Source organism: Cebus imitator, unplaced genomic scaffold, assembly GCF_001604975.1.
Source record: "Cebus imitator isolate Cc_AM_T3 unplaced genomic scaffold, Cebus_imitator-1.0 Scaffold364, whole genome shotgun sequence".
Taxonomy (NCBI): Eukaryota; Metazoa; Chordata; class Mammalia; order Primates; family Cebidae; genus Cebus; species Cebus imitator.
Genome location: NW_016107679.1, coordinates 1,202,186 through 1,228,854, shown reverse-complemented (window position 1 = coordinate 1,228,854; position 26,669 = coordinate 1,202,186). Strand labels below are relative to the sequence as shown.

Sequence of the window (26,669 nt, the reverse complement as noted above, 5' to 3'; positions counted from 1 at the left end):
GAGCAGGAGTTATCTAGACCAAGATGGCACAATGAAAGGAAGAGGGGTCTGAGTGTACTAGACGCTGGAGAAAGCAGTCACAAAGGCTGGGAGAGCAGGTACATGAAAGCTATAAGCAGTTCAGTGTAATGAGTTGCTTTCTAAAATAATGAAGTAGCAGGGACAAGCAAGAGAAGAGTTATCATTTCATGGCATGAGAGTGAAAGAGAGCAGACAGTAGCTGCCTAGACCCATGGCAAGGAACTAATCACAGCAGTTTACAGCCTGGTGTGTATTAATCACAAAGTAAATATTTGTTGAATGGATTGATTAAAGGAAGTAGAAATACCTTCAAGAGTGCTGAGTGGTGTTGTCTCGGTTATCTGTGTCCTCTTTGAGAGACGACTTCAAAGGATTATGCCAGATAACATTCATAAATCGTCAAAGAAGCATCACAACGTTCTCTTTTAAACTTCAATTAATAAGCAGGACTCAGCTCCTTCTCTGTGGAACTCTGCACTAAATTTAATCAGAGATATTTGGTTAATGCATTTGAGAAATGTTTCTGGAGCATCACTAAGGGGCCAAAAGGGCCATTGTTTCAGTTCATTTGCATTGTGTAAAGGAATGCAAATGAGGCCAAGTAATTTACAAAGAAAAGAGGTTTATTTGGCTCACAGTTCTGCAGGCTGTGCTGTGCAAGAAGCATCTGCTTCTAGTGAGGGTTTCAGGAAGCTTCCTCTCTTGGAGAAGGTGGAAGGGGAGCAGGCATTACATGGTGAGAGAGAAAGGAAAAGAGAGAGGAAGGAGGTGCCAGGCTCTTTTTAACAATTACTTCTCATCAATTCTCATGGGAACTGGTAAGGTGAGAACTCATTACTGTGAAGACAGCACCAAGCTCATCTTCAACACTGGGGATCACATTTCACCCTGAGATCTGGTGGGGACAAATATTTAATCTGTATTAGCTGTATTGTTAGCCTGGGGAGGAATGAGGATCAAGCCATGTATTCATTATATATTCTGGATATTCAACATTTATCAAATACATGACTTACACATATTTTCTTCCATTCTTTGGGTAGTCTCTTAACTTTCTTGATAATGTTCTTTGAGGCACACACATTTTAAATTTTACTGAAATTCAATGTATCTAATTTTTTTGTACATTTATTGTTTATTCCTTTAGTGTCACATTTAAGAAACCATTGCCAGATCGAAAGTCATGCAGATCTGCACATATATTTTCTTCTAAGATTTAGTAGTTCTAGCTTTTAAGTTTATATCTTTGGCCAGACACAGTGCCCCACGCCTGTAATCCCAGCACTTTGGGAAGCCAAGGCAGGCAGATTGCTTGAGGCCAGGAGTTCGTGACCAGCTTGGGCAGCAAGGTGAAACACCATCTCCAGAAAAATACAAAAATCAGCCAGGCGTGGTGGCATGTGCCTGTAGCCCCAGCTACTCAGGAGGCTGAGGCAGGAGGATCAAGCCCAGTAGACCGAGGCTACAGTGAATCAAGATTGCTGTGTCACTGCACTCCAGCCTGGGTGCCAGAGCAAGACCCTGTCTCGAAAAATAATAAATAAATCAATAAAATTATGTATTTGACCCATTTTGAGTGCTTTCCAGCCATTCAGAAGCCTGCAGTCCACACGTGGCTCTAGATACATCTCTGGCCTCATCGTCTCTGTTTCTCCTTCAGGAACTGGTTGCTGAAAGCATGGGAGAGGAGCTCAGAGGTATTCCAGGGTCTGTGTTCAAGAGGACCAGTCAGTTCCTCACCCATCAGGTGTTCAACAGGTTTGTGTGTCTTGTGTGACTTCTGCGTTTTGTGCCATGATGATCCGCTAGGGAGCTCGGCAGAAAGCTGCTATTGACTTCGCCTGCTGTGGCCTGGTTATTGTGGCTCAGCCATGGCTCATAACTATCTTACCCTGGTAAGGATCCCATTCCTGACTTGGGAAAAGTACACTTCGTTTCCTGGTGGCTCTGCTCCCTTTGCACAGTCAGGAAGCAGGGATTTAAGATGAATAATTGCCAGACTGAAGTTCATTCCCAGGAGCCCTAAATCCTCTTCTTCCCAAACTTGAACGCATGCCCACAGGCAGCTTCTTGTCCAAGGCAACCTCTGAGGTTTGTGGGGATCTGTGCCCGTCTCTCTGAGTGTAGTTGACATATTGCCCATGGCCAAAATCGATCTGCATTTTGAAGGCAGATTTCGGTGTGTCTTATATTGCAGGAGGATGTGCATGGACACATAGCTACTTTTTGCGACCCTAATTCTGTGTCTTGTGTTCACAGCTACCACTCTGAAACAAATATTGTCCGGTATATGAAGAAACTGGAAAATAAAGACATTTCCCTTGTTCACAGCATGATTCCACTGGTAGGTATTTGTGGCCTTTTTTTCCTCATTTCAAAGCTACCGCAATCCCACCTCTTTTGTTCCTACCTAAAATGCTCCAAGAGCAACGAAGGGGTGGCCATGCGGGGACAGTGGAGGGTTAATTGATGGAGTATAGAAAATCACTAACACGATACATTTTGGATGTGCTTCTTAAAGGGATCCTGCACCATGAAGCTGAATAGTTCATCTGAACTCGCAGTAAGTAGCTCATTTCTGTAAGTGCATACTCAGCAAGGGGCGGTGTTCTAGCATCCACCGAGGCTTAGAATTAGTGAAATCTACTGGGACTGTGATTCTGTGACTGAAGAACTATTTTAATAAGTATTTATATGGCTATTCAACAATCTTGAAAGAAACTCTGTATTTCTCACAGCTTCATCATTTAAATGTATGGGTAAACTTATTTTTTTTTTTTAATTAATGAAATGTATATGGTATTATATGCCTTTCTATTGTATCCCTCACCTGCTCCCACCCCCCTTTAAACCTGCCATAGTAAAAGCTTTTTTAAAAAATTTGTGTATAGTTCTAAATTTCAGGTAGAATTAAGAAGCTTAAGCCTTCTTTCCGGAAATCCATTCCTGTATCAGAAAGATAGGAATTCAAGTCAATGGAAGATTTGTGTAACTCGCTCTGGTGGTTGACAAGTATCTTTACTAGGCCAGGATCCATTTTAGCAAAGCTTTTTTTTCTTTCATTTCTTACATTTCTTCTGATGTGACAAATCGTATCAGACAAAAGAAATCATTTTATATTGTGATAAGATTTCCCTCCCCATTCATTTTTTAAAAAAAATAGAGATGGTATCTTGCTACATTGGCCAGTCTGGTAGCCTCAAGCAATCCTCCTACCTCAGCCTCCTGAAGTTCTGGAATTACAGGTGTGAGCCGCTGTGCCTGGTCTACCCATTTACTTTTGCATTTGTTTCTTGTTCTGCTTAGTGAAGAAAGAAATAATATATGTGCTATATAAGAGTTTATGTCAATCATACCTGAGGCAACTCATTGTGTTTCCTGGAAAGAAATCTATTTTGGGGGCTTTTTTTTTCCTGAAAAATTAGCAAAACATTATATTTTTGTATAAGTTCCCTTTCTGGGCAACTATGTCCCATTTTAAATGAAGACAGTAATGGTACTTACCTTAAGGTTGTGGTGGAACTTGAATGAATGTATGTATAGTGCTTAGAACAGTACCTGGCACGTAGCTTTTCTCATCATCATTATTAAAGTTATTATTGCTATTCTAATATGTATATATGCTTTTTTTCCTTCTTTCTTTTCAGCCTATCACATGGAAAGAATTTGCAAACATCCACCCCTTTGTGCCTCTGGACCAAGCTCAAGGATATCAGCAGCTTTTCCGAGAGCTTGAGAAGGATTTGTGTGAAATCACAGGTTATGACAGGATCTCTTTCCAGCCAAACAGGTAGGGTAGTTAATTTTCCTGTTGTTTCAGCAGACTTTTGTTGTATAGCATACACCCCAAAACTGAAAAGCTTAAAACAACAACCTGTTATTTGTGTTAGTCTGTGATTCGCTAGGCAGTTCTACTCCACTCAGGGGGGCGTGGCTGGTGAGGAGCTGCTGGCTGCAAGTGCATTTGAGGATGTTCACCATAGCCTTAGTTTTTCTTGATATGGGGCTCTCCTGTGGTTCCTTGAGCTTCTTTGTTCCTTATAGCACAATGTCAGGGTTGAAAATGCGTGTTCTCAGATGAAGCATGCAGAAGCTGCAAGTCTCTAATGGCCCAACCTCCTAAGTTATACAGCATCCCTTCCAGATTAGTCTGTCTATTAAAGCAAGTCACAGGATGAGCCCAGAATGCATCGGGGAAGGGCCAACACCTGGGTGTGAATGTTGGGAGATGTGGTTCTTTGTGGAGGTCTTTGGAAGCTGCATCCACACTTATCAGTGACACAGCCTAAGAAGAAGGATCAAGCACATATGCTGAATTTGTACAAGTGTCTCAGTCTGCCAGGGCCAGGAGAACCCGAATCCTGCTTTGGTGATGTCACTAACTTTGAAAAGTTCCTGCTCCTCTTCCAGCCTCAGTTTCTTTGTAAAGGAAAAACTTTGAAGAAGAACAGCGATTTTCAAAAGCAACAGGGTCCAGCGAAATCTCCTGGGCACTTGTTTAAAATATAAATTCCTGGCCCCGCTCTAGAACTACTGATCATAACCTCCAGGGGTTGAGACTAAGAACCTTTCAGTCTCAAATATTTTATTTGTAAAATTATTTATTTATTTATTTTTGAGACAAAGTATTGTTCTGTCGCCAGGCTGGAGTGCAGTGGCGCAATCTCGGCTTACTGCAATCTCCGCCTCCCAGGTTCAAGCGATTCTCCTGCCTCAGCCTCCCAAGTAGCTGGGACTACAGGTGGGCACCACCATGCCTAGCTAATTTTTGTATTTTTAGTAGAGACAGGGGTTTCACCATGTTGTCCAGGATGGTCTCGATCTCTTGACCTTGTGATCCACCTGCCTTGGCCTCCAAAAGTGTTGGGATTACAGGCGTGAGCCACTGTGCCCGGCCCAGAATCTTTAGTTTTAAGATGCAACCAAGAGATTCTAATACACAGTCAATTTGGAATCCCCTGGATTTGTGATCTCTCTGCCTTCATGAGGATAGATGACAGATATAGATGATAGATAGATAGATAGAGAGAGAGAGAGATAGACAGGCAGTGATCATGTTATCAGTGTGTGAGTTTACATCTTAGAATATCTTCAGAAACTGAGTTACGGTATCTGCCCCTAGGTTCTCCACTTTCTACTGTTCAAAGTATGGTTCTCCACTGGCAGCCTCAGAATTGACCCCTTTGAGAGCTGGTTAGTAATGCAAAATTTCTGTTTCAAGATGCCCTACCTCCTGTTTTGTAACATTGGCTACACAGCAAAGCCATGTATTTTGTAAAAACGATATACCCTGTAAAATACAAGCCCTTTGGGAAGAGGGTATGTGGCAAATGAAAGGACACAGTGTTCTCAATTGCATCTTAAAGTCTCTTACTTCATAAATAGGTAGGAGCTGATAGCATGAAAGTCAAGCTTTAGTAGACCTTTGTTAGAACGTCATTACTGTTGTTTTTTTTTTTGTTTGTTTGTTTTTAAGAGAGGAACCTCAGTGAATTCTTAACCTTGAGGCAATGATAGTTATTAAATGTTGAAAATGAAGAAATTTCGCCCTCTAGTGATGGAATATGATCACATCTTCACTGTCATAATGGAGAGTGATTTTTCAAGACTCTTTTAATTCTGGTTATTAGCTCTTGCAGAAAATTGTGATCCCAGCCAGGGTTCCAGAAGAACTGACCTAAGAATCAATATTTGTCTTCTTAAAGCAGTGGTTCACAACCTTGGCTAGAAATTAAAATCTCATGGTGACTTTATAGCATTCCTGATGTCCAGATCACAATCTCAGATTGAATCATAATCTCAATGGAGAATGACTGGTGTGAGGGAAGGGACCCAGGTGTGAGTATTTCACTTGAGTCCAGGAGGTTGAGGCTGCAGTGAGCCATGATCATGCCACTGCACTCCAGCCTGCACAACAGAGTGAGACCCTGTTTCTAAGGGAAGAAAAAAAGAAAGTACTTTGCAGTGAATCAGAATGAAGATACAGCATATCAAACATCATGGGCTGTAGCTAAAACAGTGCTAATAGGAAAGTTTATAGCTGTAAATAACTACATTAAAAAAGAAGAGGAAAGAACTGAGTGCTGTGGCTCATGTCTGTAATCTGAACACTTTGGGAGTCTGAGGTGGGAGGATCACCTGAGCCCAGGAGTTCAAGACCAGCCTTGGCAACATAGTGGGACCTTGTCTCTACAAATTAAAAAGTTAGCCAGGTGTGGTGGCATGCATCTGTGGTCCCAGCTACTTGAGAGGCTGAAGTAGGAGGATCACTTACACCCAGAGGTCTAGGCTGCAGTGAGCCATGATTGTACCACTGCACCCCAACCTGGGTGACAGAGCAAGATCCTGTCTTGGAAAAAACAAAAAAAGAAGAAGAAGAAGAAGAATCCTGGACTAGATAGTGAGACTTTGTCTCTACAAAAAAATTAAAAAATTAGCTGGGCACGGTGGTGTGTTTCTGTAGTCCCAGCTACTCGAGAGGCCGAGGCCAAGGCCACAGGATTGCTTGAGCCCAGGAGGTTGAGGCTGCAGTGAACTGTGATAGAGCCACTGCACTCTAGCCTGGGTGACCCTGTTTTAAAAAAAGAAAAAAGAAGAAGTATCTTAAACAAACCAACCTAATCTTCCACCCTAAAACATCAGAGAAAAAAGTAAATTAAACTCAAAGCAAGTAGAAGGGAGGAAGGAATCAGGATTTGAGCCAAAAAAGAGACAAGAGCCAGGGAGGAGGGGAATTATAAGAAAATAAAATGTAGTGAAATAAAATTTAGAACAACAGATCTTAGTTGTGTAAAACTCTGTATGTGTGTGTGCAGAGGCATAGGTGGAAAGATATATAAAAGGATGAGACTCAAACAGTTGTCTCTAGGTGGTAGAATATCAGGTGATTTTGCTTTTTGTTCTTATGTTTTTAGGTTATTTAAATTTTTTAAAGCCATGATCATATGTAATTTATTCAATCCAAAAAAGTTATTTTTATGGTGGAGAACATGCGTATAACCAACATGCATCATACAAATGAGCACTGCACCTGATTCTCCTGATTTCAGAGGGTTTCTCCATCAGGTGATGGTGTGATAAAGTTGGCTTTGAAGCTTGCCCTGGGGTTGGAGGCAAAACATGTCGCCTCATAAACATAAACATTACAGGCGCCTCATAAACATAAATGCAGTGAGGAAGTCTCCCAAAGCTCCCAGGTCAAGCTCTGCAGAATAGGATATTTAACATCAACTCTTTGTTATCAAATGACCAAGTAGGAGAATAAAATGTAACCTGAGGCCCGAGCCTGGATTTTCCTGTGTGTGGCCCTGCAGGCTTGGCCTCATCCTCGCTGCTGTACCTTTCTGCGCTGTCTTCTCAGCCAGGGCATTTCTGTGTTACGTGCATGGAAGACTTTTGTTCTTTCTGCAGTCATTCTCTGCTCACAGGTATACTGCAACAGAGACCTTTTTCTTCAGTGATTTTTTTTTTTTCCTATGAGAGAATTCAGCAGCTTAAGGGAAAGGTTAAGATCTAGAAAATGTGAGGTCTTTGAAGGCTGTTATGTGGCTTCCTACCAAGTCGTGTTGTAGGTTTCTCCCCTATGCAACAGAAAAGTGAATGAGATTTAATCCAGGAATAGACAGTATATATGGATCATAAAAAGGTTTTATAAGTGCTATAGATTGAAGGTTTGTGTTCTTCAAAATTCACCTATTGAAATCCTAACTCCAGGGCAGGCACAGTGGCTCATGCCTGTAATCCCAGCACTTTGGGAGGCAGAGGTGGGAAGATCACCTGAGGTCAGGAGTTTGAGACCAGCCTGGCCAACGTGGTAAAACCCCATCTCTGCTACAAATGCAAAAATTAGCCAGGTGTGGGGGCAGGTGCCTGTAATCCTAGCTACGGATGGCTGAAGCAGAACAATTGCTTGAACCTGGGAGGTGGAGGTTGCAGTGAGCCAAGATCACGCCATCGCTCTCCAGCCTGGGCAACAAGAGTGAAATTCGATCTCAAGAAAAGAAGAAAATAAATCCTAACTCCAAGGTGATGGTATTAGGAGATGGGAACTTTGGCAGGTCATTAGGTCTTTAGGGTGTGCACTTCTGAATGGGACTAGTGCCCTTATTGTAAGAAAGACCCCACAGAGCTCCTTACCCCTTCCTTCCACCATGTGAGATCACAGCAAGACCATAGCCATCTATGAACTAGGAAGTGAGCCCCCACTAGACACTAAGTCTGCTGGCTTCTAGGATCTTGGACATCTTAGCCTCTAGAACAATGGGAAATAGCTTTTTGTTGTTTATAAGCCACCCAGTTTTTGGCATTTTGTTATAGCACCTGGATGGATTAAGATAATAACCATAAATTTTGTCAAGAAAACTCTGATGTAGCCAAGGCTTCACTGGTCTTCCTAGTTCCTTAGGATGTTTAGGGTGTTTGAAGGGCATGAAAGAAAAAATGTCAAGAAGCTTATCCAGTGGCTGGGCGAGGTAGCTCACGCCTGTAATCCCAGCACTTTGGGGAGGCTGAGGTGGGCGAACCACAAGGTCAGGAGTTTGAGACTAGCCTGGCCAATGTGGTGAAACCCTGTCTCTACTTAAAATACAAAAATTAGCTGGGCGTGGTGGCACACACCTGTAGTCCCAGTTACTTGGGAGGCTGAGGCAGGAAAATCGCTGGAAGCCGGGAGCAGAGGTTGCAGTGAGCCGAGATCACGCTATAGCTCTCCAGCCTGGGCGACAGAGCGAGACTCTGTCTCAAAAACAAAACAAAACAAAAGCTTATTCCTATTTTCTCCTATTTATTTGTTCAACCCATAAACCCTGGGGAGGATTTCCAGCTTGGCGTAGAAAACAGCCAAATAATATTTAATTACCTTTTATTTCCCACTGAGCCCTGTGGGGCTTGCTTCAGCTTTTTCTCCATAACACTTTGCCACTCTTAAAATCATTCAGCATCTCACAAGTACATTCTAGGAATTGCTGGTTTAGAATTACGATGTGATGTTTAAGGCTGACAGAAAGAGTAATTAACACCTCCCATGGATGTGTAAAGTGAAAGACAAGTTGGAATTATTATCAGCTCACTTGGCTTAAGAAATTGAGGAAGTTGTTTTTGTCCTTAAAAACTGCAAACTCTGATTGTGAATGTAACTGAGCTGGCCACTGCTTTTCCCAGACCCTCCTTCCTGGGAAGATTCTTAAACTGAGGTATGAACAGGGCTCTCAGTGGCTGTCAGAATTAACTGTGCATGAGAATCACCTGGAGGGCTTATGGAATCACTAAGCCTCACCCTCCAGTGTTTCTGATTCAGTAAGTCTGGAGTAGGGCCCCAGAATTTGCATTTTTAACAAATTCCCAGGTGATGCTCAGGCTCCTGGTTTGTCCACCAGCCTGTGAAAAACACTGGGCTTACAGAAGTTCTCAGACCTGGCTCCGTGAATTACCTGGGAAGACTTTGAAGAACTCAGATGCTCTACCTACTGCACAAACCAATTACATCAGAATCTTCACTGGGGGTAGGAGCCCAAGCGGGAGAGTTTTGTTTGTTTTTTTTTTTTTTTTTCCTTTTTTTGAGACAGAGTCTCAGTCTTTCACACAGGCCAGAGTGCAGGGGCGTCATCTCGGCTCACTGCAATCTGTGACTCCTGGGTTCAAGCGATTTTCCTGCCTCAGCCTCCCTCATGGTTAATTGGGACTACAGGTGCCTGCCATCACACCCAGCTAAGAAGTGGGCGAGTTTTTAAGCAGGTGATTCTCATGTGCATCAGTGGGTTGGAGAGCAATTTGGCCTGGAGGAACACCAAAGAGGGAGGTGTAAACAGATGGATGTGGCTATCGGTCAAAAGCCCGCTAGCTATTTGCCATCTCACTCCCTTCCTGAGCTTGTGGTTGACATCACTGATCATCTCTGGTAAGTTTTCCACCGAGCCAAACAGAGTGCTCTGGGGGCCAAATATGAGGGACCTGTGAGCCCTCTCTGATTTCCCAAAGAAACACTCAGACCGCCAGGAAGAAGAGAAAGCAGGGTGAGGGATGAGGAGAGCCATCTTTGGGGAAAGGTAAAGCAGTGAGGACCTCCTCTCTCCCAATTTCCTTAACTCTCAAAAGTGTATTTTGATTTTTGTAGTTTGGTAGACTTTAGGGCAGTAGTTCTAACATTGGACTGCACCCCAGAATTTTTGATTCAGTATTCCTGGAGTGGAGCCTACAAATTTGCATTTCATTTTTTTTTTTTTTTTTTTCTTTTAAGATGGAGTCTTGCTCTGTCACCCAGGCTGGAGTACAGTGGCATAATCTCGGCTCACTGTAACCTCCATCTCCTAGGTTCAAGTCATCTTCCTGCCTTAGCCTCCGAAGTAGTTGGAATTACAGGCGCCTGCCAAAAAGCCCAGCTAATTTTTGAATTTTGAGACGGGGTTGGCCAGGCTGGTCTTGAACTCCTGATCTCAGTGATCAGCCTGCCGTGGACTCCCAAAGTGCTGGGCCAAATTTGCATTTCTAACAAGTTCCCAGGTGATGCCGATACTGTCTGTTGTCTGGGGACTAAACTGAGCACGAGAACCACGGCTCTGAGGCGCTCTTCTGATACCAGCTGATTTATCTATGTTTTTTGACTAGATAGTAAAGGTTAATTATGAAATTAAACTTATGCCAAGTTAGATACAGGTTGGTAAGAACATTACAGAATGCTGTAATGAGAGGTTTTGATTTTAAACCTATAGAAACCTAGGTAACGTTAGGGTACTTGAGACATGCCATACAAGGTGTTAGACTGGTGAAAATCATACCGTTTCCAAGGTATTTGTACTGTTAAATTCTTATTCACCTGTTTTTTCCACCTGGAAGATAGGAATCTGCACCAATTTTTACCTTATTTTCTTGGGAGTGGTCCTCTGAAGTTGCCATGAACTGAAGTGGGTCATTTCGACAGTGGTTGTTAGGATCATTTTACCGCCATCATTTTTACCATATCTCGGCTAATGTTTTACTTGCCTTACTTTTGTTTCTCAACACTTGATCATGGTATTTTCAAAGTAAAGGAGAGTTTGGATGAGGGAAGTTTGACATGAATGCCCAACACCAAACCCTTGTCTATCACAAGAAACTGAAGTATTTCCTTCTGGGGAGTGACAGTGGGCAGAATGGATGGGGGTTGCTTTTTGCTTTTTTTCTTCTTCTCCTTTGGAGTCTCACTCTGTTGCCCAGCCTGGAGTGCAGTGGTGCAGTCTCGGCTCACTGCAACCTCTGCCTCCCGGATTCAGATGATTCTCTTGCTTCAGCCTCCTGAGTGGCTGGGACTACAGGCATATGCCACCACACCTGGCTAATTTTTTGTATTTTTAGTAGAGACGGGGTTTCACCGTGTTAGCCAGGATGTTCTCGATCCCCTGACCTGTGATCCGCCCGCCTCGGCCTCCCATAGTTTGTTGGGATAACAGGCAGGCATGAGCCACTGTACCCGGCCTTTTTTTTTTTTTTTTTTTTAAATACAGAGTCTTGCTCTTTTATCCAGACTGGAGTACGGTGGCTTGATCTCAGCTCACTGCAACCTACATCTGCCAGGCTCAAGCAATTCTTTGCCTCAGCCTCCCGAGTAGCTGGGATTACAGGCATGCGCCACCATGCCCAGCTAATTTTTGTATTTTCAGTAGAGACGGGGGTTTCTCTATGTTGGCCAGGCTGATCTCAAACTCCTAACTCAGGTGATCCACCTGCCTTAGCTTTCCAAAGTGCAAAGATTATAGGCGTGAGCCACTGTGGCTGTGCCCACATAAATGTATTCTATCATAAAAATTTTAAGTTCACCTGTGAAATAGGTAGCATTATGTTCATGTGATATATGAGATCCAGAGGAATATTTGCTTGGAGCCAAACAGCTTTGAAAAGGGGCAGCAAATAAGAAACGGCTTTTATATTAGAGGCAAGAGAAACTCCAGGGTGGCTGCAGAAACTGTCTGTGAGATCTACTTGGGAATGAGTGACTTTAACACACCATTGTTGTAGGAAACATTTAACAATATGTGCCACCTAAGGGCTCCTAGTTGCAAACCACAGAAAATGGCTTGTATGAACTTAACCAGAAAAGTAATTTACAGGGAAGTTAATGGGCAGTTCACAGAGCTGATGGAAAAGCAGGAGAATTAGACTTCAGCAGTGAGCAAGACCCAAGAGAAGCTGGCAGTAGAGAACAAAACAGAGTCTCGCTATGGGAACAGTCAGCATCCTCACTGTGGAAAATCTCTTTTTGAGACGGATTTTCACTCTTGTTGCCCCAGCTGGAGTGCAATGGCGCGATCTCGGCTCACTGCAACCTCTGCCTCCCAGGTTCAAGCAATTCTCCTGCCTCAGTCTCCTGAGTAGCTGGGATTACAGGCATGTACCGACATGCCTGGCTAATTTTGTACTTTTAGTAGAGATGGGATTTCTCCATGTTAGTCAGGCTGGTCTCGAACTCCTGACCTCAGGTGATCTGCCTGCCTCAGCCTCCTAAAGTGCTGGGATTACAGGTGTGAGCCACCGGGCCCAGTGGAAAATCTGTAACTGTCCCATTCCTTTGGGACAAATATAAGAAGTAAAATAGGTCTACTGCTTATAAACAAGTTCAGTGAGAGCTTCAGTGAAATCATATATTAAAGGTGGCCATCCGTGCACAAACTATAATAGTGTGTTAAAAACTAAAATGATTTGCAGAATATTTAGGGAATGTTAAAACTAAAATAGATCTGGTCAATCTAGATATTTGGTAATTCAAACATATATAAGTCTTAATTTGTTGGTGCTGTAATTTTTAAAACTTTGGAAACCATAGCATTGTCTTTTCTTTATGGCACATTTTAAACATCTTTTGACTTGTATAAAAATACAGCATTTTACTTGGGAATACAAATACTGTTTTCTCTATATAATTACAATATGATATAGTGGGAGTTTTGGTGACCGCTTGTGTTCACCATAAATTATTACTTTAGTGCATTCTGTAATCTTGCAAAATGGGTTTCATATTACTTTTTGCATATGTAACAAGCACGTAGCTACAGTGACCCATCTCCAAGTATTCCAAAGCAGCCACCATCTCACCATCTGAGAAGTTGCTTATGGTGTCTATAAAGTCAGCCCCGATGTGTTTTTTTTTTTCCTTCCCATGAGACTAAGTCTTACTCTGTCACCGAGACTGGAGTGCAGTGGTGCGATCTCGGATCACTGCAGCCTCCACCTCCTCGGTTTACGCAATTCCTCTGCCTTAGCCTCCCAAGTAGCTGGGATTACAGATGCATGCCACCACACCGGACTAATTTTTGTGTTTTTAGTAGAGATGGTGTTTTGCCATGTTGTCCAGGTTGGTCTCGAACTCCTGACTCAGGTCATCTGCTCACCTCAACCTCCCAGGCGTGAACCACAGCGCCTGGCCTACAACATCTATTTCTAATTCTCAATGTGTTTGGCTAGGGTTCTTAGTAAAGGGAAAGATACATTAATTTTAAAAATCTTTAAAATTTATTTTGTCTTTGAACTCCTGTTCTAACCTTGGCAAAAGGACTTTTAGCTCTTCTGAGCTAGTACCCTCAGCCTATCTCTTCCATGTCATCTACAAATTCTTTTTTTTCTCTAAGTTCACATTGAGTATTTCTCCTGAACTTGCACACCTATGATGATACATAGATATTGAAAGCGCCTAGGTTATAGTCATCACAATAGTGTTGAATTCCATCAACTCCAACTTATTTTCACCCTGTGGGTTCTTATACCTGTTATGTGGTTGTTCTACTTTTTCCAGTCTATTGAATTTCTTGTGGATTCTTTGTAGAATGAATCCGGGTTTTCGAAGAAGTTGTCTACTCAGTTTCTGCATTCTGCCTTAAACAGCAGTTCCTTCATCAGCCTGAGTGAATGCCATACACATGAGGACCTTGCTTTTTTTTCTTTTTGAGATTGAGTCTCATTCTGTGGCCCAGGCTGGAGCGTAGTCACACAATCTTGGCTCACTGCAACCTTTGCCTCCCAGGTTTAAGCGATTCTCTCACCTCAGCCTCCCAAGTAGCTGGGATTACAGGCCTGCACCACCATGTCTGTCTACTTTTTTGTATTTTTAGTAGAAATGGGGTTTCACCATGTTGGCCACGCTGGTCTCACACTCCTGACCTTAGGTGATCTACCCGCCTTCGCCTCCCAAAGTGCTGGGATTACAGGCGTGAGCCACTGCACCCAGCCTGGAAGGCTTTGTTTTTCTAAGACAGTTGAAGTTGTACTGACATAAACTTGGCACTTCTGAGGCTCCCTGTCCACTGGCCAGCCCTGCAGCTCCAGACCATTCACGATTTCATTTTAAACAGTTGTCAGAAAAGCACTGTCCTAGCCTCTCGTCCATATATAATAGTTTGCTGATGGTTGCTCAGTCTGGGTTATGTAGATAAGCAATTACTTTTCATAATACTTTTCTACCAACAGGTGGCACTAACAATTTGTTTTAATATTCCAGTAGTAATCCTTGTGTCACATTTGAATATATCATTTGAACTTTTTGAGCTGAAACATAGCTGATTTTATAGATGTTTAAGGCCAAAAAAAAAAAAAAAAAAAGGCGAGAGAGAAATCCAGCATTTCCGATCAAGTCTTTAGCATGTTGCTTTTCTCCTGCACTCCTGGCTTGCAGCCAGTAATCTCCCTCTTCCTTCATTCCTAGTCTACAGCTTGATTGGCCTTCCAAGAAAGTAAGATGAATAGAATTAATGAGAAAAACATAGGAGTAAATATACAATGCTTTTCTTGAGGTTCTTTACCGTACAGGAAAGGATGACATTCATATTGATTGCTTGGGATGGAGAAATTCAATTTTTAAAATATTTACTAAATATTTATTGCAGAACTACTACATGCAGAGTACTGTTCTATATATTCCCTGTTGGAGAATGTACAGAACTCTGAGAATCAGACCCTACTTTCAGAGGTTATTCTCTAATTGAGATAAGACAGGCACACAAAGTAAATGTGAGATCAGTAATGATTTTCAATGTCTAGTACATGTATAAGATGGTAATGTCAGATAAGATTGTAAAGTGTTATGAGAATTTGGAGGAGGTACAGGATTATTTCTTTAATCAGTCTATCAAATGTTCTTTATGTCAGTGTTCTTGTCACAGAGAATACAGTTGTGAACAAGGTAGACAAGATTCTTGCCTTCAGGGAAGGCCTCTCTGAGAAAGTGACAAAGAGCTGGATTGGTGGCTTTGGGGAAGGCTATGCAGAGAGTTGGAGCCAGATGAAGAACAGGCAGGATTTGGGTGAGAAGCGTTTGACATCGATGATGTCACTACTTATCACATCCGCCCTGCGCGGTGGTATCCATGTCACAGGCACATAGGCACAGGGAGACAAAGTTGCTAGTGATGTGAGTGGCTTCCTGAAGCACGGCATATTCATTTCCTTGTCCTCAAAATAAAAAACCTCAAATAGGCTAGGACTTGTTTTTCAGAAGCCAGGAAAACAGAAGAAGCAGTCTTTGCCTTTCTTATTGGAAGAGAGCGGAGAGAGCTACAGCTGAGTCAGTGTGGGTGAGGGGTAACCCGGGTCTTGTAAGACAGGCTTGCTTGCTTTCTTTCTTTCTTTCCTTTTCTTTCTTTCTTTTTTCTTTTTTTTGATTTTTAGCTAAATTCGCCATTTCTATCAATCTGACAAGAATTCTGCTGTGAAGGAAAATCAGCGTTTGCTCCCAGAACTCTCAGGAACGGCACTGCCTGCAAGGGGAGCCTGTCACTCCGGGAGACAGGCTGACTCCACACCCAAGCTTTCGTCTGTCACTGTTGGCCATTTGGCATGTCGCATTCTGAGCGCAGTTTCTTCATGTGTAAAATGGGGGTGATGGCATGGAGGACATACACATTTTGTTTTTCTTCTCACCTATTTTCTGTGGGTCACATTAAAAAAATTTTTAATTTCATTTTTATTTTCACTTGTTTAAAGTTTAAATTTTTTTTGTTTTTGTTTTTGCTTATATTTGCCTTTTATTTCATTTTACTTATTTGTTTAAATTTAAGAGGTACGAGTACAATTTTGTTACATAGATACGTTGAGTAATGGTGCAGTCTGGGCTTTTAGTGTAATCATCACCTAACTAGTGTAAACTGTACGCATTAAGTAATTTCTCAGCCCTCAGCCCTCGAACTCACCTACTCTTCCCAGTCACCAATTATTATTTCACACTCTCTGTCCATGTGTACAAGTAATTTAGCTCCCACTTTTAAGTGAGATCAGGCAGTATCTGACTTTGTTTTTCTGAATAAAGTTTAAATTTTTGTTTCTTTTTTTAGTATTTAATTTTTGCCTTCAGCTTCTGTAGACATACACATTTTGCATGGGACTGATACCTCTATTACTCATTTCCCTTCCCTTCCTTCACGGGGTGCTGAGAATATTAAATAACGGTCTACGATTGAGTCAGCATTGCTCACAGGAATGTTAGTCATTGCATTTGCCCTGAGAGTGGTGCCTTCCAAGACGCTTGAGATGAGGATGGCCAGCCCCTAGCAGCCATCTGCATGCGGGGCCTGGGAGAGCAGACCCTGAGACTGCCAGCAATGGTGTCACATTAAAAGTCCATCATTCTTTTGGGCTGATCAGGCCCTTGATTTTATATTTGGTAGTATTAAGAAGTCATAAAGAGTGACGACTGGTTTTCATGCTCATGTATGGGTGTGCCTTCCTTGAACCTTGTTAAGATGTTAGTATATTACCCATTTAAAGGAGGGGAAAAAAAGGAAAAAATTGAAAGTCATTATTCTAGGTGTGACAACTGTGTTTGCAGTTTTTTTTAATTTATATTTTGAGACAGGATCTCACTCGGTCACCCAGGTTGGAGTGCGGTGGCGCCATCTTGGCTTACTGCAGTCTCCACTTCCCAGATGCAAGTGATCCTCCCACATCAGCCTCCCCAGTAGCTGGGACTACAGATGTGTGCTACCACACCAGGCTAATGTTTTGTACTTCTAGTGGAGACACTGCTCTACCATGTTGCCCAGGGTGGTCTCAAACTCCTGAGCTCTAATGATCTGCCCACATTGGCACCCGGCCTGTGGAGATATATATATATATATATATATATATATATATATATATATGGAAGATGGGCATACAACACTGATATTTATTTATTTATTTACTTACTTTAGAGACAGGGTTTCACCATGTTGGCCAAGCTGGTCTTGAAATTCTGACCTCAGCTGATCCACCCACCTCAGGCTCTCAAAGTGCTGGGATTACAGGCGTGAGCCACCATGCCCGGCCTGTAGTTATATTTTTGAAAACAATACTTACCTTTGAAGGCTGCATATTGACATTTGAACAGATGATAGGATGTTTGAAGTTTGCTTCAAAATAAATAGTTCAGCATGAAAGTGGTTAGTGAGGAATATAATTGGAAACAAGAGTGACCATAAACCGAATTGCTACGGCTGATAGACACATGGTGGTTCCTTTTGTTCTTCTCTGTATTTTGGTATAGTTTTGAAATTTTTCATAATAACAAAGGGCTATTTTCAGTGCATGGTCCTGAGCAAGGGTAGAAGTAGCTGAGCTGTAGTGCACAAATTGGATGCTACTGCTTTGATTGTTTTGATTGTTCAATACCTTTGGCTCCGGCAGAGCTCCCCAATGAGCTTCTCTCAGTGTCTGGACAGTGACCATGTGTCACGTGCTGGTGAACCCCTGGCCAGGGCCTAATGAATATTGAATAAGCAAAAGAAAGCCAGAAGACCTAACCATGATCCTTTTCTTCTTGTCTTTGCAAGCGGAGCCCAGGGGGAATATGCTGGACTGGCCACTATCCGAGCCTACTTAGACCAGAAAGGAGAGGCGCACAGAATGGTGAGTGTGGCAGGAGGTGATGCTTTCTCACCATGGGGGGCACAGAGGTCCTAGCTGTCAGGGTCCCTTCTGTTGGACACTCCAAGCCTTCTTGGAAGCAGATGAGGGAACATACAGTCAAGAAACAAATTTCTGTGCACTAGCCATTGTGATCCTTGCTTCCAAGACATCCCACTTGACCATTTTGAGGGAAAACATTCAGAGATAAAAGACTTTTGCTCAAACCCAGAATGCAAACGTCAGCCAGTTGGCTGCGGAACTGCTCTCTAGGGAGCTGAGGGAGGAAGAGGGCAGGAATGTTGCCATTGCAAGCATCCTCTTCCTGGCTCAGCCCCGGCCCTGGGCCTGGATGAGGGGCAGAGACCATGCTTAAATTCCTCTGTAACCCTTATTGTGCTGAAGCCCAGTGCTGGTCATACATGTGCTAAAAAATTTTTTTGAATAAATAAATTCTCTGTTAGATGATTCTCAACTTCAAGCACCAAAAAAGGCATAGCAGAGTTTACAGTCCTGCTTCATTGTTTGCTTTGGATATGAGAATCTGGTCTCCAGGATCCCAATCGCCTCTTGGGGACCACAGTGGGGACCAGCAGGTACTAATGGGCACCACTTGCCTCCAGGGGCAGTGCCTGAAGCAGTGACCTAACTCAGACCTCAGCTTGTGGCAGAGGTGGCCTGTGTTTCTGGTTCCTTCAGTCTGATGGCCAGTGCTATGCTAGATTTTCCACTGAGCTATAGAGTGGGTGCTCTTAGTGGGAGCGTCAGCTGGGAGCCGGGAGCAGGGCAAAAGTATCTGCTTGTCCTAGAGAGTTGGAGACAAAGGGTGTAGGGTGGTGCTGGCTGCCTAAGTAAGTGGGGTGGAATGGTAGTGGTCTAATCTTAGTCCATCTCTGGTTTTATTACCACTGGAAGGTTACTTATGGCCAGTTGCCTGGAATTTGCAATAAAGAATGTTGAAACTGTTTCACTTCCCTTTCATAAAAGGGGAAAAGAAAGAACTTTTCTTTCTCTCCTTCCCTTGTGTTGGTCATCCTGATTCCACAATGTGTCTTTCCAAGCTTTCATCCTGGTTGGGAACACATTTTTTTTTTTTTTTTTTTTTTTTTTAGCTCACTGCAGCCTTGAACTCCTGGACTCAAGGGAGCCTCCCAAAGTGCTAGAGAGGCCAGGATTACAGGCATGACTGTCCTCACCTGGCCCTAGAATTCATGTCTAAAAATCTTTGAAAAACAGTCCATTTGCAAACTGAATAAATGATTAAACCCTTGTCATGGTCAGGGAGTGCTTGCCAGTCCAGAGAGAAGTGAAATGGTCAACCAGACAGGAATAGACCCTGAAATTCCCCCCCGGTTTATTCATTTGTGGTTTTGAACTCTCAACTTTCTAAGGAATGATTAGTTTAGAACTATAATTGCTCTTGGGACCTGAGATCTCGGTACTTTCACAGAATCAGAAAGGAAACTGTGGAGTTCCAGGTGTCCAACCAGTGAAACAATCCAGATGCTCCCTTTCCTGTTTTTCCTTCATGGCTTCCATGTGCTGAGGTCGTCCCTGGACCTCCTCATCATTAGCGTCTTTCAGCACGAGGTGCCCAGGAGCTTGGGGATGGTGGAAAAGGAGCAGCCTGGCCTACGTGACATCTCCACCTGTTCCTCCACTGCTGAGTGGAGAGGCTGCGGAGAGCAGTGTTTGAAGAAGGCAGATGACTAGCTAATTGCAAAGGGCCTGCTAAAATCCAGATTCTTTCCACGCACTGATGCTTCTTACCCCTCACCATTTCCCAAATTCCCCGGTCTCACACCAGGAAGTAGCTGTCCATGTCCAGGAGCTGTGGACCAAACTGGAAAGACAAAGGAGAAAGAGAGGCCTTTGGGTTTGGCCTGGGTGTGGTGACTCACAGATTCTTTCTGGCTCCTGTTCCCTCCCTTTGTGTTTTCTGGTCCTCCTTCTCTTCACCACCCACTGTGTGTGATGTTTCTCCTGACCCTGTTGCCCAAACTGCCATCACTGAAGTGTCACGAGAGGCTATTTCATTCTGTAGGAGGGAGAGGGGCTGGGTGCTGCACTTCAGAGAGAGTGGGAGAGGGAGAGGCACAGAAGCCCCCCTCCCTCCAGCCACTGAGCTGGTAGAAAATACAAAGCTCATAAGCCTGGAAATGTCGGCATCCTTCTGAATCAAAAATTTTAATTAGCTCGGGTGTGGTGGCTCATGCCTATACATATTCCCAGCACTTTGGAAGGCTGAGGTGGGCAAATCGCCTGAGGTCAGGAGTTCAAGATCAGGCTGGCCAACATGATCAGATGGCCAACATCTCCAACATGGCGAAACCCTATCTCTACTAAAAATACAAAAATTAGCCAGGCATGGTGGTGCATGCCTATAATCCCAGCTACTTGGGAGGCTGAGGCAGGAGAATCGCTTGAACCCAGGAGGCAGATGTTGCAGTGAGCTGAAATTGTGCGACTGGACTCCAGCTTGGGCAAGACAGCGTGACTCTCAAAAAAAAATTCTTTTAATTAAAGCCAAGTTTCTTAGCTAGAGAAGAAAATAACTTATTATTCACTAATCAGGGAAGATTTTTTCACATCACTGATGTCTGAGGCAGCTGCTTCCACACAATAGATTCTAATGGAATCCAGCAAAATATATCCTTCTTTTTTGAAAGGGAGTGTGGGGAAATCATGTGCTGCAGAAGTGCCTGGGTTCCTGATGGGTCTCTTCTTTCAAGCTGCTTTTTGAAGTTATTTTCACATTTTCTCTTAGGTTAAATTTCAGAGGTTTCTAAAATGGAATGCCCAACTTCTTGATTTATGAGTTTAATTTGGGGGAATAGAAATTTATTTAACAAACATTTATATGGCAGTTACCATGTGCCAGGCCTGGCCTTTAACACTTTACAATTAATATTTCAATTTGTTAGTCAAATACTAACTTAATCAGCAGATCACCGGATCACCAGATCTTGTGAAAAAATAAAAACTCTGAAGAAAAACAAGTTTGCTGTTCAGAGTCTGAGTTTCCTATACAAAGGGAAAACACTGACCAAAGAAAAAAAATTATGCATATATGTAAATCACCAAAGAAAGCTCAAAACCTGTATGGGAATATTTTTTTCTTCCCAACTGCCTGAGACAAAGTAGTGGCCTACTTGCAAGATTTTACCAGTGGTAAGATGTCAGTTTCCCTTGCACAGGAAAAGTCCTCAATCCCTCACTCATTCAACAAGTTAGAGGATGGACCTATGCCTGTTCTATGCCATGCGGCACCCTGGGGAGTTTAGAAAACATAGCACCCCCCCTAAGTGGGCATCAATGCACCAAAAGCTGAATTTGCTTTGGATAAACCAAAGCTTCAAATCTGGGTCCTATTACTTCCATATCCCTCACAACAATAAACTTTTTTTTTTTCAAGACACAGTCTTTCTCTGTCATCTAGGCTGGAGTGCAGTGGCATGATGTCGGGTCACTGCAACCTCTGCCTCCTGGGTTCAAATTATTCTCGTGCTTCAGCCTCTCGAGTAGCTGGGACTATAGGCATGTATCATGACACCCGGCTAATTTTTGCATTTTTAGTAGAGATGGGGTTTCACCACGTTGGCCAGGCTGTCTTGAACTCCTGGCCTCAAGTGAACCGCCCGCTTCAGCCTCCCAAAGTGCTGGGATTATAGGTATGAACCACCACGCCCGGCCAACACTACAACTTTAAACTGAGAAAAAAATTAACATTATAAAGTCCTCTAAATCCTCATAGAAAACCAGAAATGTCTGACAGCAACATATAAGGCCTTGACAAAGCGACTGAGACTTCTTTTTCCATCACTCTTTGTACCAGGATGTGTATTAGTTTCCTATGGCTGCTGTGATAAATTACTACATGCTTAGTGGCTTAAAACAACACACATTAATTTTGTTATAGTTGCGGAGGCCAGGAGTCAGAAATTGGTTTCACTGGGCTAAAGTGAAAGTGTTGGTAGGGCTATTCCTTCTGGGGGAGACGGGAGAATCTGTTTGCTTGCCTTTGCTGGCGTCTGCAGGCCCCCTGTGTGCCTTGGCTCCAGCTTCCTGCTTCAGTCAGCATATTTCCTGCTCTCTCTGTGGTCCCATCTCCCTCTGCTTCCCTCTGATGAGGATACGTAGGAATATATTTAGGGCCCAACCCCAAATCCAGAATAATCTTTCCATCTCAAGATCTTTCCTTACATTAATCCCATCTGCAAAAGTCCCCCTTGCCATATAAGGAAACACCCCCAGGTTCTGAGGTTAGGACAGGGATGTCTTTGGGAGCCCATTATTCAGTATACCAAAGGGTGGTTGATGTTTTTACATGTTTGTGTTTCAACAGAACTCACCTGGTATGAATTCTTAATTTTGGCTTTATGAATATTTTATGTTCATTTTTGATATTCACTTTTCTCCTTTTTACCAATATTCTGCCCTGAAGGGATCCTTTCATCCAGTGATCCTTTTGTAGACTCACAATACGTTGTGAGAGAGGACAGTGCCTCCCGCTTGAGTCCTGAGAAATTAAAGAAACAAATTCACTACAGAAGGGAAGCATTCAAACAAGAAAAAGGATTTGAGGACAGCATAACATAACCAGTATGAGACCAACAGCCATTCCCAAAGGGGCACCAACCCTCTGACAGCAGAAGAGTGCAAAGTAGTCCATGTTTGCCTTTGGCTAACGTTCTCTTTTTTTTTTTTTTTTTTTTTGTGGGGGAATTTTTTTTTTTTTTCCGTGGGTTGTTTTCAATGGCACGATCTCGGCTCACCGCAACCTCCGCCTCCTGGGTTCAAGCAATTCTCCGGCCTCAGCCTCCCGAGTAGCTGGGACTACAGGCAAGCACCATCATGCCCAGCTAATTTTTGTATTTTTAGTAGAGATGGGGTTTCACCTTGTTGACCAGGATGGTCTCGATCTCTTCACCTCGTGATCCACCCGCCTCGGCCTCCCAAAGTGCTGGGATTACAGGCTTGAGCCACCGCGCCCGGCCAACGTTCTCTTTTTGTACATGGGTATTTTTCTTAAGTAGACTCCTTTGCTGTTTTTGAGGAAAGAGCTGGAAGCTAAGGTTTAACTTCATAGCCTATTTTTAATAATGCTCATCCCTTTCTCTTCAAAGGGGTTGCAATATGGGCTGTGGGATAAAATATAGGAGGATTATTTTCAAGGGTAATCATGGCTTCTCCTTGATGCTTTTTGTTGGGGCAAACCTTGTGACTTACTTTCCTATTGAGACACATCATCAGTTCTACAAGAGCATGTGTCTTGGCCTGTGTCCACATGGTTGTTTGGAGTAAATGAAGGATGATTTGAGTCTGAGAATTCTAGCATTGTACCTACTGTCCATCTTCCATAAAAATTCAGTGCAGCTGTAAGCTCTAACTTAGGCTCACTCTTTAGATACTTTCCTCGATTTCCTTAACCTGAAGCTACACCCCCTTCTCCATGTTGGTGCTGCTCCTCTGGACTCTAGACAGTCATTCATAGGCCACCGTTGTCAGCCGGTGAGTTGTGTGAACCCAGGGCAGGAGTTGATCATTTTTATTTATTTATTTATTTTTGAGACAAGAGTCTCACTCTGTTGCCCAGGCTGGAGTGCAATGGCTCAATTTTGGCTCACTGCAACCTCTGCCTCTTGGGTTCAAGCGATTCTCCTGCCTCAGCCTCCTGAGTAGCTGGGACTACAGGCATGTGTCACCATGCCTGGTTAATTTTTGTATTTTTAGTCGAGACACGATTTCACCATGTTGGGCAGGCTGGTCTTGAACTCCTGACCTCAGGTGAGGCTGCCTGTCTCAGCCTCCCAAAGTGCTGGGATTATAGGCATGAGCCACCATGCCCTGCCAGGTTGAATTTCACTCTTGTTGCCCAGGCTGGAGTGCAGTGGCACCATCTCGGCTCATTGCAACCTCCCGAGTAACTGGGATTGTAGGCACCTGCCATCACACCCAGCTATCTTGTATTTTTAGTAGAAACAGGGTTTCACCATATTTTCCAGGCTAGTCTCCAACACCTGACCTCAGGCAATCCATTCGCTTCAGCCTCCCAAAGTGCTGGGATTACAGACGTGAGCCACCTCACCCGGCCGGGTTGATCATTTTTAATGCTTAGTTTATGGTTCTTATAGTAACTAATAATTTATTACAGAGTAAGCATCCAACAAATATTTATATAATTGGTGTATTGGTACTGGGGGGCCTTGGAATTATGTCTATCATTATCATCTGTCCTGGATAAGCCAAGCAGAGCACTGAAGCTGTGATGTAGGAACAGAGTCCTTGGGTTTAACTTCCAATCTCATGTTCTTCTAAGGTGCTTTCTATGCATCCTAACCGAGACAAGGTTAGAATCAGCCCAGGCCTATTTTTAGTGTGAGATAAGGGAAGATTGTACTGATTTTCTGGCATGTTTAGGGAACAGTATTCAACTGGAAACTCTTCTTTTGGACATTGTTTTGCAATGACAAATAATTAAATTGTAGCAGATTTTAAAGCACTAGTGTTGAGCTTAAATAAAAGCAGGAGATGTCTAATTTGTGCTGTAACCATGTAGTAGGACTTTTCTCTCATTATTCATAGTCAGATGATGATTTTCCTTGTACTTTGCTTCCTTTCTATTCCTCAGGTTTGCCTCATTCCGAAATCAGCACATGGGACCAACCCAGCAAGTGCCCACATGGCAGGCATGAAGATTCAGCCTGTCGAGGTGGATAAATATGGGAATATCGATGCAGCTCACCTCAAGGCCATGGTACTTGTCTTCCCCTTAGCAGATGGGAGAGCCTGGGGTGGGGAACGGTGGTGGGGATCAGGGATTTGATGGATTACATAAACGTCTTCTCTTGCATTCTAATGAAAAGTCTGCAGTTCTTCCTTTGACCAGAGTCTACTCTACCCCTCCCATTACCAACAGGGAGAAATCCCTGTTCTCTAATTCCAGCTTGTGTAAGAAACTGAATGAATTATTCATGGTGGTCATAAGAGTACTCCTTGCAGGACCTGTCTATCTCTTTCTGCACAGTCTTCCCTCTCCTCCCCTTCCCCACTTGATAATCGAAATGGCAGTCACATTTGCACTCAATCTTTGTGTCAGGAATTCTAACACAAATGACAACTTTGCAAATATCCATGACTGTGTCAGCCTTGAGTGCTGCATTCCAGACAGCATGCAGCTTGGTTTCCACCAGCCCCCACTCTCAACCTCCCAACCTCCAGGCAGAGGTTGCTTAGCAACTGTATCTGCTTCCCACCAGCGGACTGGAGGCTGCATCTTAAGAGGGAAGGAAATCAGTAGAATAGCAATGTGATTTCGATGGTGGCATTATTAGGCATGGACACTGGGAATGCCATGCAGTTGCCTTCCAAAGGAAGCTGAAAATCCAGAATGCTGCACCTCTCTTCCATTTACCCCGACCCTTCTATTGCCCCACAGTCTTCCAACAAGTGTGCCAGGCCAGTAGTTGAAATTATTAAGTCCTTCCATTATAGTAATATAGGACATGACTCCCCTGGCCACCCCCATGCCTGCTCTGATATGCTGGCCAGCAAAACAAACAGGGACACGACTTTTATATACGCTTGCCTTCCGTAAAAAGAAAGAATGAAGGAGACTTTTATTTAAGCAGAAACTCTCCTTGTGGGAATTCTTTTTTTTATTTTATTTTAATTCCTGTTCTTTATCTTTTTAAATGACAATAGTTGTACATAGTCATAGGGTACATAGTGATGTTTCAAGACATAAAATGTATAGCGATGAGATCAGGGCAATCAGCATATCCATCATCTCAAGCATGTCTCCTTTCTTTGTGTTGAGGGAACGTTCAATATCCTTCTAACTATTTGAAATTATGTATTGTTATAGATAGTCACCTGAGGTGGTATAGAACTCTAGAACTTACTCCTCCTATCTAGCTGTAATTTGGGAATTCTAACTTCAACAGAAGGCAAGTGAAAGGAATGGATATGAGAAGATGAGCTGAGAGATTCACTGTGAGAACGGCGTGCCTAGAGCCACGAACATCTGAAATCATTGTTAAGATGACTTGAACCAAGGAAAACCACCTCAGAGAGCTGGGCCCAAAATACCTAGAAGTCTTGTGAATAGTTCCTTTAGTATGGGCCATAGAGACCTAGCCTAAAAGGATCTTATTATTTCTTTTCTTTTGTGTTTTTTTTTTTTGTTGTTGTTGTTGTTTTGTTTTTTGAGATGAGGCCTTGCTCTGTTGCCTAGGCTGGAGTGCAGTGGTACAATCTTGGCTCACTGCAACCTCCCCGGTTCAAGCAATTCTCCCTGCCTTAGCCTCCTGAGTAGCTGGGATTATAGGCACCCACCACCACGCCCAGCTAACTTTGTGTTTTTATTAGAGATGGGGTTTCACCATGTTGGCCAGGTTGGTCTTGAACTCCTGGCCTCCCAAAGTCTTGGGATTATGGGCGTGAGCCACCGCACCTAGCCAGGATCTTATTATTTCTTTGGAATGATTTGTGAAGGGAGTAATGGCTGTGGATGTTTTATTGCTGTGATTGTACTTTGAGACAGTTCCAGGAATGTAAAGACTAAGATTTCTTTATTCTTTAAAATAAAAGGCGAGGGTTTGGCCAAGAAAGAAACATATCCTCCCTCCATGTTCCTCTCTACCCCTTTTGCTCTCACAGGTGGATAAGCACAAGGAGAACCTAGCAGCCATCATGATTACGTACCCATCCACCAATGGGGTGTTTGAAGAGAATATCAGCGACGTGTGTGACCTCATTCATCAGCATGGAGGACAGGTCTTCCTCGACGGGGCAAATATGAATGCTCA

The 26,669-nt window shown here is 43.2% G+C and overlaps 1 protein-coding gene and 1 non-coding gene across 2 annotated transcripts in view; both read left to right on the top strand.

The window, feature by feature from the left end:
• GLDC (glycine decarboxylase) overlaps positions 1-26,669 on the top strand; it is a 111,435-nt gene that overhangs the window by 62,184 nt on the left and 22,582 nt on the right. The window contains exons 12-18 of the mRNA XM_017506881.2: positions 1,682-1,779; positions 2,281-2,365; positions 2,543-2,584; positions 3,669-3,811; positions 17,787-17,862; positions 24,491-24,616; positions 26,521-26,668. Coding sequence (XP_017362370.1) covers positions 1,682-1,779; positions 2,281-2,365; positions 2,543-2,584; positions 3,669-3,811; positions 17,787-17,862; positions 24,491-24,616; positions 26,521-26,668 — 718 coding nt within the window. The remainder of the gene's footprint in view (positions 1-1,681; positions 1,780-2,280; positions 2,366-2,542; positions 2,585-3,668; positions 3,812-17,786; positions 17,863-24,490; positions 24,617-26,520; position 26,669) is intronic.
• Positions 16,642-16,743, top strand: LOC119468002. Its single transcript, XR_005196638.1, has one exon. It is a non-coding gene; the product is annotated as a small nucleolar RNA U13 (small nucleolar RNA).